The sequence below is a fragment of the Neophocaena asiaeorientalis genome, unplaced genomic scaffold (assembly GCF_003031525.2).
Source record: "Neophocaena asiaeorientalis asiaeorientalis breed wild unplaced genomic scaffold, Neophocaena_asiaeorientalis_V1.1 scaffold31, whole genome shotgun sequence".
In the NCBI taxonomy this organism is placed as follows: Eukaryota; Metazoa; Chordata; class Mammalia; order Artiodactyla; family Phocoenidae; genus Neophocaena; species Neophocaena asiaeorientalis.
This window is the reverse complement of record NW_020175320.1, coordinates 3,668,054-3,682,503: the sequence shown is the minus strand read 5'-3', so window position 1 is coordinate 3,682,503 and position 14,450 is coordinate 3,668,054. Positions and strand designations below refer to the sequence as shown.

General features: G+C 36.0%; 1 protein-coding gene across 1 annotated transcript in view; it reads right to left on the bottom strand.

Moving 5' to 3' along the window:
* The window catches only part of CTNNA3 (catenin alpha 3), a 1,528,699-nt gene that overhangs the window by 466,859 nt on the left and 1,047,390 nt on the right, over positions 1-14,450 (bottom strand). Inside the window, 1 exon segment of the mRNA XM_024765510.1 lies at positions 9,575-9,731. Within this exon segment, the coding sequence (XP_024621278.1) occupies positions 9,575-9,731 (157 nt within the window).

The following is a 14,450-nucleotide window of genomic DNA, read 5'->3' as shown; positions in this document are numbered from 1 at the left end:
GAGATTGACCCTGGTTGATAAAGTTTTAGGTATTTTTCACATTCACAAAGCATTTTCTTAAAAGGTATCACAGAGATTCACAATCAAGTTCCATAATACTAGATGATCAGCACTATTTGGTGAGTTTCAGGTGCTGTTATGGGTGGCCTGGGATGATTTCTCTGTTACACCAGGCACACAATCCACCATGCCAACTGTTTTTGCACATTGATATTTACTTCTCCTGTTCGCTTTTACCATAAAAGTTTAAGATTTCAATTAGGTCCTATTTGTTTATTTTTGTTTTATTTTCATTAAGCTAGGATGTGGATCAAAAAAGCTATTACTGTGATTTATGTCAGAGAGTGTTCTGCCTATGTTTTCCTCTAAGAGTTTTACACTATCTGGCCTTAGATTTAGGTCTTTAATCCATTTTGAGTTTATTTTTGTATGTGGTGTTAGAGAGTGTTCTAATTTCATTCTTTTACATGTAGCTGTCAGTTTTCCCAGCACCATTTCTTTTACATGTAGCTGTCAGTTTTCCCAGCACCACTTATTGAAGGGACTGTCTTTTCTCCATTGTATATTCTTGCCTCCTGTGTCATAGATTAGTTGACCACAGGTGCATGGGTTTATCTCTGGACCTTCTATCCTGTTCCATTGATCTAGATTTTTGTTTTTGTGCCAGTATCATACTGTTTTGAGTATTGTAGCTTTGTAGTATAGTCTGAAGTCAGGGAGCCTGATTCCTCCAGATCCATTTTTCTTTCTCAAGATTGCTCTGGCTATTTGGGGTCTTATGTGTTTCTATACAAACTGTAACATTTTTTGTTCTAATTCTGTGAAAAATGCCATTGGTAATTTGACAGGTATTGCATTGAATCTGTAGATTGCTTTCTGTAGTACAGTCATTTTGAGTATTGATTCCTCCAATCCAAGTACATGGAATATCAGTCTGTTCATGTCATCTTTGACTTCTTTCATCAGCATTTTATAGCTTTCAGAGTACAGGTCTTTTGCCTCCTTAGGTATGTTAATTCTTAGGTATTTTATTCTTTTTGATGTGATGGTAAATAGAATTGTTTCCTTAATTTCACTTTCTGATCTTTCATTGTTAGTGTATAGAAATGCTAAAGATTTCAAAGCTTTTGCACAGCAAAGAAAACCATCAACAAAATGAAAAGACAACCCACAGAATGGGAGAAAATATTTTCAAATGAAGCAACTGACAGGTGATTATCTCTAAAATATACAAACAGTTCATGCAGCTCAATATCAAAATATAAACAATCCAATCAAAAAATAGGAAGAAGATCTAAATAGACATTTCTCTAAAGAAGACATACAGATGGCCAAAAACACATGGAAAGATGCTCAACATGACTAATTATTAGAGAAATGCAAATCAAAACTACAATGACGTATCACCTCACACCCATGAGAACAAAAATCTACAAACTATAAATGCTGGAGAGGGTGTGGAGAAAACAGAACCCTCCTACACTGTTGGTGGGAATGTAAATTGGTACAACTATTATGGAGAACATTATGGTTTAAGGAACATAAATGTTCCTTATAAAACTAAATATAGAACTACCATATGATCTAGCAATCCCACTCCTGGGCATATGTCCTGAGAAAACCATAATTCTAAAATATACATGCATCCCAATGTTCACTGCATCACTATTTACAATAGCCAAGACAGGGAAGCAACATAAATGTCCATCAACATAGGAGTGGATAAAGAAGATGTGGTACATATATACAACGGAATATGACTCAGCCTTTAAAAAGAATGAAATAATGCCATTTGTAGCAACATGGATGGATCTAGAAATTGTCATACTGAGTGAAGTCAGACAGAGAAAGACAACTATCATGATATCACTTATATGTGGCATCTAAAAAAATGGTACAAATGAACTTATTTACAAAACAGAAATAGAGTCACAGATGTAGAAAATAAACTTATGGTTACCAGGGGGAAAGAGGGAAGAGGTAAATTGGGAGATCGGGATTGACATATACACACTACTATGTACAAAATAGATAACTTATAAGGACCTACTGTATAGCACAGGGAACTCTACTCAATACTCTGTAATGACCTATATGGGAAAAAAATCTAAAAAAGAGTTACATGTATGTACATGTATAACTGATTCACTTTGCTATACACCTGAAACTACGACAACATTGTAAATCAACTATACTCCAATAATTTTTTTTTTTAATTTAAGAATAGTAGAAGTCATAATAAAATACAGAAAATAATCTATCTATCTCAATAATAATAGAGGTTATTTTTTCATCAGATTTTGTTGATATTATCTTTAAGAATAAAGCATTACAAATAAAATCAAAGTCCCATAGGTACTCTTTTTCAGTGCCATCCAACTCCTCTTTCTCCAGAGTTATTCACTCTTAAGCATTTGTTTTGTATAACTTCTATGGCTAGTCCTACTGTTCCAATTGCCTAAAACTTGCTAATTACTTAACATTGCTTTTTATTATTTATTTTTAACATTGCTTTTTAAAAGCTGTCCTATTCGCATGTGAAACAAGTTTATTTGTTTTAACTACTACGTTTGCTGCTATTTATTCATTCTTCTACTGATTGGTGTTTATATTACTTTCAAGTTTTATTATTTTAAAAAATCCATAATGATCATACTTATACAAGTCTTCTTTATGAATATGTGTACAAGTTCTCCAATAAATACAGAAAGATATTTGTGGTAAAATAATCCAGGTCCACATATTATTGTTTTGTTCTTCAAAGAGATTATAACAATTTACTTCCCAGAAGCAGTATATGAGAATTCTCATCTTACTACATCTTGTCTCATATTTGACATTATCGTAAATTTTTACTGTCTTAACATCTGATAGTTATACACCATAGATTTTAAGATAATTCTTCAGTTATTCTGATAAACTATAAAGTACTAACTTTTGGGATAGGTTTAACAAAGATAGCTCCTTTAAAAAGATTTTTCTTTCTCATATCTGGTTTAAATTTTAACAATGGTCTGCCAATGGTATTAGTAATAATGGTTAACTTTTAATGGGCAACTTACTATGTCCCAGACACTCTTCAAATCATTTAAAATATATTATTTTAATTTTTTTAATCATGCAAGAATATGTACTCTAAGAAGGCAGGGAGTTTTGTCTGTTCTATTGACTATTCTATTTCCAGGATTTAAAACATTCTATCACTTAATACGTGTTCAGTAAGTACTTCTTAAATAAATGAAAAAAAGTGTCAGTTCATTTGGGCTACTATAACAAAATAACATAGACTGGGTAGCTCAAAAACAACAGAAATTTATTTCTCACTCTTCTGGAGGTTGGGAAGTCTAAAATCAAGGCACCAGAATGGTCACATGCTGGTAAAAGCCTTATTCCTGCTTCACATCCAGTGCCTTTCACTGTAAACTCACAGTGGTGGAAGGGGCCTGGGAACTCTGTAGGGTCTCTTTTATGAGAACACTAATTTAATTCATGAGGACTCCACTATCATGACCTAAGGACCTCCTAAAGGCCCCACCTTCTAATATTTTCACATTGGATATGAATTTTGGGGAGACACATTCAGACCATAGCAAAATGATATAATTATTAGCATTTTACAGGAGGGCATTTAATGAGTCAGAGGTTAATTTATTTCCTGAAGATCATAGATCTGGTAGGATCTGGCAGACTTGTCAATCTTAAGCATAGTTAGTTAGCCTCCTCCTAACAGACTCTTCTCTTTCTATGCTTTCCATAGATTCTACAGATAAAATCTATTGTCTTCATGTCTGATCTATGAGTTCTTTTAGTGGTGACATTTTAGTGATAACGACATATGCTTTGTGAAAAGGGAATTCTTGGCTGCTTTTCTCCAATATACATAAATTGTTCCCAGCACAGGCTCTGGAGCCACTCTGTAAGTGGAAGTTTTTATTGCTTTGTTAAAAAATCCCCTAGGATGCTATCAAAGTCCATATGTCTATGCCAACACAAATTTGAAAGCTCAGATACATGACTTCATATTTTCCAATCTTGTATCTGCACCCACCTGGGTGGCAGGAGGCATGCTTCTTTCTAGGTCCAGAGGAAGACCTTTGGAGAGCATATAGGGAAGGATCAGCCTGCTTTTCCTGCCTAAAACCCCTTCATCTCTAGCTGAAGTCTTTGGTTTTTCAGAATGCTCAAGAGCACCTCTTGGACTCATTAGCAGGTGTGGGCGGCCGGGGGTGGGGAGAGTGGGTATCATATGACAAAAATAAACTTTCCAGCTAATCCCTTGTCTGACCTATAAAGTGTCCACAGGATTCACCATATTAGGATTTTAAGTCATCCATATTACACTGATGAAATGCATGTGCTTGGAGTTGAAACACTGCCCAGAAATAACTAAGAACGAATGAAATTATGAGACTCACTTTGACTCTCTGTTTTTGTTAAAAGTTTCTGTCAATATATCTGACTATGGCAAATAGTATGGCTATTAATAACTTCATACACTCACTGAAACAATTTTAAGGAAATCCTTTATTAAAGATCTATCTATTTATTAGTGCTATTTATTATATCAGTAAGATTATTGATGATTACTACAGCTCTACCTTAAAGTTCTGGTAAAAATTCTCAAATCTGACTGATTTTGACAAAGTCAAAAAAGAACTTCTAATTATAGCTTTTCTGAAGATCTAATTCATAATATTCGAACAACAGTCCTGCTGTGTATTTACTGTTCATTCAGATAAGAGCATCTTGAGTGAACTTGCCTGTTAGTACATGGAATGATGCATGTTAAATTCCAGTTCATATACCCAAAGTACTCTTCAGTCATGTAAGTACAGGCAGTAATTCAAAACATAATTATCAATAGAGCAATAATGGATTACTTTGGGGGAGCTTACTCAGTTACTTTTGAATGCACGCTTTCTCCCTGTTGTTCCATGACTTATGAAAAGCTGTGTGTATAATTTTTCTGGAGTCTCTACAATGACTGAGCCATATACCATCACATGAAAATATAATCGCAGAGGACTCAGAGGAAAAAACCTACAACCGCAACAAGACTCTCTCCTGATTTTAGCCACTGGCATAGAATATCCTGGCTGCAAGTCATCACTGAACTATTCTGATGAGGACCTTCTTTTCTTCCTAAATGCACACCTGGGTTTTTCAGCCTAAGCTAGGTTTAAGTCATCAAACTGGCTCTCACCTCACCTTCCTATGGTTATATCTTGTATGTGTGTGTCAGTCTTATGTCTTAATTTCTTGGAGGAGGGGTGGAGGGAGTGAGGGAACACCTGCTTTATATTGGGATTACTTTCTTTTCACTTCTAAGAGCAATTAAAGCATTATGTAGCACTCACTCTCTACTTCTATAAGAATGTTTTTCAGCATCTGGAGTTACTTTTCTGAAGTATTGATGACACGACCATTTAAAATTTTAGACAGCTTATATTTTCTTAAAAATGCTCAGGCCTTTATATAATGTTATCTGTTGACTTTCTGAGTCCAGTACCAATCCAGATGTACCCTCTGTTCCTGTAATACTGGCCAACTTGCAGTCCCTCAAACCCACCATGCACTTTCACATGCTTTTCTCTCTTTCAGTATTTGACTTGGTGGTTCATGCCACTACATCACTGCTAGATGTAGACTGAGGGGTCACCACTGTCTTGGAACTACAGATAACCTAAGCATTGCTAATACAATGTGTCCCTCAGGGAAATACTGGGCTGATTTGATATTGAAACAAACCAAGAACTTTTGGTCCAAACCAGCTTTACTCTTAAAATTCTATTATGCATAATTTGAGTATTCATCTCCATTTTGGAAGCTATGTAGCAACCTGGAAGACTCTATATATAATTCATAATTGTCATCTATTCCCCTGACAAAAAATAATCTCTTAATGTTTCTAAGTGCAGTGGAACACAGAAAAAAATTCAGAAATTATCAAAGACAGTCCAGCATAGCAGATTTATTAAAGACTATTCCAGTAGAGTATATGGCAAGTACATATACTAACCCAGAATCATTCCTTATGGAGGGTTTTTACTTATTTTTTGTTCCTTTCCTTCAGTGTTTCTATATTCTTCACACTGTCTCATTTTCTAACATACTCTAGCAAACTTAAAGGCAATAAAAAGACCATCTCCCACTCATTTAAACATGTAAAAAAAATGATATTTCAATAATTCAGTTCGACCAGTATCTCCTTAACAATGCTCCCCTCAATACCCTGACGCTCCAGCAGCATTAACTGCACACATCTGAGTTCCCTGGAAGCAAACATTGTGCATTTTTCTTCTTTGCATCCTCCTCCACTTCCCAGCATACTGCCTTTACATAGTTGATATTCAATACACTTTAATCAAAATTCATGTAGGGCTTCCCTGGTGGCGCAGTGGTTGGGAGTCCGCCTGCCGATGCAGGGGACGCGAAGGTAATTCATAATTATGATATCCTATGAACTAACCTGTCAGTCATTCTACCTGGCAAAACAGAGGAAGCAAAGTCTGTGAATACAAACAACATATTCTAACAGATCATTGCAAAGTAGTACCAGAGAAGTCATCCACCACTGATGATCATGATGAGAAAAAGAAAATCTGTCCCACACAAAAGCTGCCAGATTGTCACCAAGATTAGCCATCTGAAGAAAGGTAACCCATCCATTGGTTGGTCTGTGATCTTGGACTTAGGACTTTTGGCTCAGTACTACAAATAAGTATAGAGCAGCTAGATTCTTTCTCATTTATTTGACTAGGAAGATTTAGAGAGGAGAAGCCATTATCTCCGGGAACAGATGTCCAAAAGTTATCATGTAACAAGAAACATCACTGGAGCTCATGCTAACTCTCACAGGGTAAGTTTACGAAGACACAGAAACTTGAGAAAGCAGTGGACGCCACTAAGTGTTCGGGGCAAACACATTTTTTTCTCTAGCCATTTCCACTTTGTTTCTGCTGACAAAACCTCTGATTTTGTTTGTATAGTAAGTGACTAGTCAGAAAGGTTGAATTATGACTGGTCTAAGCCCAGTGGTCTGTTAGGATAAGCTTATGCCTAACATAAAAATAGGCTCACAAGAGCTATTTGTATGCATCTCTTCCCAATTCAGAGTTCAATGATATCGCAGTGGCAGCTGGAAACTCACCCGTGTGGGAGTATTTATGTCACAGAAATCAGCAAGTGCTGCAAATTAGTACTACTACTCTCTCTGGCCCGAGTCAGTTGTGAACCATTTACCAGCACTCTAAGCCCATCATGGAAACCCCATTTCCTTTTGCCATCGATTGGTCCAGAAGTAGGTACAGGGCCAAGTTCTGACTTATGATTAGAGAAAATCTGATGGAAGGCATCTGGGAAAGACTTCCTCCTTGATAAGTTAAAGCCAACAAGCCACCTTGCCTTCCTGCTTTAAGTGATATTGTGTAGCACTTTGAGACGTAAAATGAGGGAAGGTCAATAGAAATCCAGAGATGCCTACATAGGTCATTAATAACCTCAAACCACAACCAAACTGGCAATCAAAGGGCAGGAAAGTGAGAACAGTCCACACCAGGTATAGAAAATAGTGGAGTGCACTGTTTGTAGAGAATTTAAAAACAATAATGAAACACATTAAATATGAATCCACTTTTTATTGTTACCCTGTACTGGCAATTCCAAAAAATGTTAGTGATAAGATACTCCTCCCCACATACAGGGACTATTCCTATCCAAGTCCTCTGGTGTGCTAGGGCCAGTAAGTCTAGAATCAACTATCTTAAACATCTAGTTACATGAGATAATTAAAGGTTTTTGTGATTTAAGTAACTTTCATATGAGTTTTCTGTTACATGCAGGCTCTTAAGTACTATGGTTTTTCACAGAAAGTAACAGACTCAGGTTAACCCAGCACTAAAAGGAAAATAGGAGCTTCTGCTCTGAGGACCCACAGAGTTGCTTAGATCCCAAGCTCCCCACAGCTCTAATCACACAAGGCCTGGCCAGTTATGGCTCCTATTCTTACACGTTCAGGAGATTCTCCCTATTCTGCCATCAGCTTAATTATAATAAACTGCCTCTACATTGACTAGTGTGAGTAGGTTTGCCTTGTAACCAAAAGAACCAACTAAAAATCAGAACCTGGCATTTAACAACTAAATTACAAAAGACTGACCCAACATAAGATGTTGATTGGATTCACACTGCAAAGTCTATACTAAGAGGATAGCAAACAGACAGAAATAGGCTTAACAGAGCATTGCTTATAGTAGTTAAAATTTATCTAAATGCTCATGAAAGAAAAGATAAATGAATGATTTTTTGAAGAAAATATAACAATGTGGGAAAATTCAGCCAACTATTACCTGTAAAAAGGCAATACATAATTACACAATTATTTGAAAACACACACACACACACACACACACACACACATATATGCTGGTTGGAAATAAATCACATATTAGTAGTTGTTATTTCTGAATAGTGTTATCAAGGGATTTTAATATTTCTCCTGTTCATTTTCTATTATTTTCAAAGTTTTAGCTCTAAAGAAATAAAACAATCTAAAGTAGTTAATTAGCACATATTTCCTTTTCATTAGTATATTATGAAAATACACCAGGTTTCAAGATATTGTTCACAATGAGAAAGCATACATATATGAAAGTAATTAAATTGATAAGGTAGATAAAATACAATCAGGAAACTTTAAAAAAGATAAAATGATGTTAGAAACTCATAAGAAATTGCATTTTATAAAAGGAATCATCACATTCCAAGAAAATCTCTCTCTCAGAAAAAAATATGTAATTTTAGTGAGAGGCTTAATTTTTAAGAGAATAAAACAATTAAAAAATATTTAGTTATTTGCTGTTACAACAGTATAATCAAAACCTGAGTTATGCTTCTGAGAATATAGCTTTATGAGAGTAATTTCACAATCTTGTGGGATGCTATTCTAATATATGATGAGAGAATTATCTGAATTTGACGTGGAATCTCAAGCCTGTCTGTGATTGATATAGTTAGATGTTTAGTCTTGTTTATTTTATTCTTTAGATCACCACTATTCAAATACATATAGTGGTAGTTGAAGTATATATTATATCTCAAATCAATGAAGAGTTTTCCCATTAATATATATTTTTTTCTGAGTAGAGAAAAATCTGGTTGGGAAAAAAGTGCAGGAAAATGAAGAGATAACTATATTAAAAGTGGGGGGGGATGATGATTTATCTGTAAAGCCAGGAAATGCCTAAATTTTCCACATGCTATTTTCAATTGTGCTTTGCCCATGAATAGGAATTTCTTTTAGAGAGTGTAAATTGTTGAGGTGTATGGATTACAAGGCATGAGGCTCATTATCCTAGGGTAGATCATATGTAGCAGCACTTTGCTTCAGAAAGGCTATCACTAGAAAAAAGTCTCATAATATTTCATAAAATTCATTACATTCAGTATCATCCTATTACAATTTGTATGGAAACACAAAAGACTCCGAAGAGCCAAAGCAATCTTGAGAAAGAAAGATGGAGCTATTTCATAAAATTACAAGAGCAAATATAGAAATTAAAAGATAAAACCATACCAGATACAGCAAGGAAGTCATCAATGCTTGTAATGTCATCTACAGCTTCAGTGAGGACATGGACATGATTCTCCCACGTGCATCTGTACATTTCCATGGTTTTTTTGACCACTTGACTTTTGGGTCTTGCAGCCAAAGCAAGTGCAGCATTAATAATCTGTAAAGATGTAGAATGTTCACATAGTGATTTCTTTCAGAGTAGTTACCATTGTGCTTGTGACAGGTATTCTTTTTTAAAAAAATTCTTTTTTTAAATTTTTAAATTTTTAAATTCTTCTTTGCTTTTGCTAATAGTTTAATTTTATTTTTGGTAATAATTTAATTAATTTTAGAACTGTTTGTTGAGCATCAATGCACTAAGAACTGCAAGAGATACAAAGATAATTGGTATCTGCCTACAAGAAGCTTGCATACTACTCAATGGGAAAGGCACTATATAACTCCAGCTCAGTTCCGGATGCAATACATGCCATAATTACAAAAATGATAGACGGTCTTTAGAAAGTAGAGAGATCACCTTCAGCAGAAGTTCTAAGAAAAGGTTGTGAAAAAGGAGCAGGAAAATGAAGAGATATAACTATATTAAAGGGGGTGGGGAAATGATGATTTATTTGAAAAGCCAGGAAATGCTTACATTTAACTGGTCACTTGGATTCACACTGCACAATTATGTGGTGAATGCCCATTATATGCAAATCACGGGAATAAAAGCTTGACTTCCTTGAGGACTTGAAAATTTTTACCAGTAGATATTCCCTGTTAATTAATTCATTCATTCGTTTGTGCATTCACTCATCATTCAGTATTTCGAATATATTCTGAGTGTTGTTTTTTTTTTAATGTATCAAGCACTGTTCTTGATTTTAGGGATATGGCAGTGAACAAGACACAAGCAAAAATCATTTTCTTCATGGAACTTGTATTCCAGTTAGGGGAGGCAGGCAAATAGCAAGTTAAATAAGTAAAATATATGGTCTCTTCGATGGTTATAAGAAATAAGGAGAGAAACAGAGCAGAGAAGGGGGATAAGGGGTGGAATGGTGGTGAGGGTAGGAAGTCTGCAGTTTCAGCAAGGCCTCACACTGAAGTGGACATCATGGGTGAGAAAGTACTGTGGAACAGAGAAGTAGCAATATTCAAAAAGTGAGAAAGCAGGCTAAATGCTATGAGAATGGTGAGCAGGCTCACCTAGACCCTGGCTATGCATAAGGAGTCCTTGACCGTCTTGCTCAGGACTGTGACCTCATTTGGAAGGTACTGGAGCGTCATTTAAACTTTTGAGCGATCTGCTCAGAACTACACTTTAGAAAATTTTATTTGGCAAACAAGGCTACTGTAACAGGTTACAGGAATAAGAAAGAGTTTGGACTGCAGTGGTGGACGTACTGAAAAAGTTTTGACAGGACTTACAATAATTTAAAGGAGGATGTGGATAGATCAATTATTGCCAAAAATATCATGCAGACATTAACACATCTGTGAGAAACAATGCTTAAAGACACGGAAATATATCCACCAAAGTGTAGTTAACAGCAGATTACAAAACACATCAAGCTTCATAGAATGTCACTTCTAGCAAATACGCTAGAACTAGAAGTTAGATGAATCCATACAACAAATAACAATGGTTCTCTCAGAGTGGTGGAATTTCCAGTGCTTTCTATTTGATTTTGTGTGTGTAACTGAATTTTTCAGATTTTCTACAGTGAATATGTTCTAGTCGTATACTCAGAATAAATGAAGCTATTCTCTAAAGGAAGTGATTGCTAAGGTTTTTGCATGATTAATGAAGAGAATGATTATAGTATTGATAGAAAATGAGAGATCAGAGAGTTAAAAAGTCAGTCAGGGTTGTAGAAGCAGATGTGTGAAACTGTTTTGGAGGACACTGTTGATGAAGGGTATTAGATGTCAACTTTCCTAACACAGAGGTTGACTCTGAAGTGACTCTCGTCTCCCTACAAATTACATAGTGGCCAATCACAGATGTGAAATCGGAGTTCATAAAAAAGTTGTCATTCATTTACTCACTTGCTTGTTCATGCGTTGAAACAAATTAGTGCCATCAGACTCTACATGGCATACTAAAGACATCACAATGAAGAAGATTCCATCATAATTTCTAAAACAGCCCATAATCTAGAAGGGGAATAAGCCAAAAGCCAGGCAACTGCAACACACCGGTGATTCTCAAACGTTAGCCTCTATCAGAATCCCCTTGGATGGCTTGTTGAAACAGATTCCTGAGCCGTGCTCTAGAGTTTCTGACTCAGTTCATGTGCTTTGGAGCCTGAGAATGTGCACGTCTAACCAATTCCCAGGTGATAGTGATACTACTGGTCTGGGGCTTCCAGTTTGAGAACGACTGCAATATATAAGTGCTATAATGTAGGGGTTATTGTAAAGGCAAGCAGAAGATGCCTTATAACACATGGGAGAGGTATTCAGCGCCATAAGGAAAGGTTTTTCGAAGGAATAAAATCTGAGAAATAAGTGGAACTTAGTATAAGGTGATACCCATTTAGGAAGAGGCAATAACATGTGATAATAATGATGATGACCTAGAAGCAAGGTAGAGCCTAAACCTCACCTCCTGAGGGGGAGGAGATAGTAATAAAGTTGTAAGAAAATCAAAGAAGACAATGGAAAAAGGGAGGGAAGAACTCACCTTTGCGTTCCAATATAAAGTACCAGTATGTATGAGGAAAGGGTACAGTGGAAGTGATAAAGATGAGAGAAGGAATCGCTGGGGAGGTAGAAAAGTAAGGTACTGAAGAGTCAAGACGAGGAAGAAAACCTTTTCAAAGGGTCAAATGCCATAGAAATGTCAAGAATACTGAGGACTAAAAATGGCTTTTGAATTTGGAAAACAGGAATAATTGGTGTAGCAGAATACTGGATACAAAATTCAGATTTCACCAAAATATAATGGCAACGATAAAAATAATTTTTTTCTACTCAGTAACCTAAAAGCTGCACCTTACATACATGACTTTCAACAAATTATTGCAAGTACAGAAGGAGAGAAATTAGTTGCTTGAAAATATTATGTTGATATTCTCATTTCTTTTTTATGAAAAAGGAACACATTGAATTTTCAGGAAACACACACTACCTTTAGAAATGACAGCTCCGCAGTATTCCTGGACTTTCGTTGTACAGTTTTATTAACCTATTAACTTACAATGTACGTCTGTGTACACTGCAGAGGCTCTGGTCTCTGGTGTTTCATTGCCCTGCAGTTGAACTGCACACATGTGGTTGTGGACAGTTATGCCTTCACACTCTGTGCAGAGTGTTAAAATACTTGTGCAGATCCCTCAGTGGAGATACGAAATCACGAATATAAGGCAGGCTATATTTTGTAAGAAAACTTCCCGTTCTGCAGCTGATCCAATTTACTGATTCAACAATGCACACTATAAGAAAATGTATCCTACTTGACTCTCCTGATATTTAGCTTAAATCTAAAAGCAGACAAAACTCAGAAGATGTGCAAACCCTCTTTAAGGCAGAAGAAATCTTCATCCCAGAGTCATACTCCTAACATTTTAGCTACGTATCTAGAGGTGTGGGGGGGAACTATTCTTAAATCCTCTTCATGTGTAACTAAAGATGACTTAAATCTGAAGCGAATGATGTTGCTTTCTGAGGCATCTTTCTTTAGATTATGGTTGAGGTGTGTACATGTCAGAATCACCCTTGACCCTGAGAATCACCTAATTAGTTCAACTTTGACATAGTATCTTTAAGAACTTACTATATCTTAATAGGACTACTTTGATAGTCTTCCAAATTGTTTCCTAATTCCAGTCCCTATCTGCTCCAGGCCATTCTCCTTGCTACAAACACATGTAGTTTTCAAATGCACAAGGGATCCTGTCCCACCATGCCTGATAACCTTTGATAGAATCCTAGTTGACTGAAGATAAAATCCAAATTCCTTTTCACCAATTCACAGTCTAAAAGCTTCCACAGGCTAGCCCTTACCTCCATTTTCAGTCTGCTGTAATAATCTCCCTCATTTTAGCCTACGTTCCAGCCATCCTGTCTTCAGCTCCATTTTCTGACCACATGATGTATCTTCACACCTCCATGACTTTGTTCTTACAACTGAATCTGCTTCAACACCATTGCTCCATCCCTTTCCCTGCTCTGGTCCTTCTGAGGAAACATTTCTTTAACAAACCTGTTGAAATGTCATTGCATACTGTGAAACCTGTCCCTTTCCCTATACTCAGGAACCTGAATTGTCTTTGGTGCTTTAAAAGTACTTTGTCCACATAACTAAATAGTAGTCATCATATTGCATGATTGTTTATACACATCTGCTCCATATGAGCCTGTTTATAGGAGGGACTGTGTTTTGCTCATCTTTGCTTCTATACTAAGCATGTTAATCACAGTTACTGCCATATTCATAAACTGTCCCTAAAATACATTTTTCTACTCCTAGTCTACTCTTAGCTCCATAGGGAGCCAAGTTTGGTATCACATCTTTCCCTCTTCAAAACTGTTGAGATCATAGGCTGGCACCCACTTCAAGGACATCCAATCTGTAGGCTGACCAGTGATTGGTCATGGGCATGATGTAAAAGGTTGAGCTGGTCAAATCTCTCTTGAAAATTTGAACTAGAACTTACAGAGAAAGAGTTAGTTAGCAATGGAAATGAAAGATGAAAAAAAATATATATATATAGAGAGAAGCCATCTAGTAAAATCAGAACCAGAGAGGTTGATGGAGTTAAGGCCACGAGGAAGTAGAACAAACCAAAGTTGAAAGGAAAAAGAAACTATGAGTTTGAAGTTATCATGTAAAGAAAAGAATGAGCATAGAGTAAAATAAGCCAGTGGATTGAAAGACAAATGGAGAAAA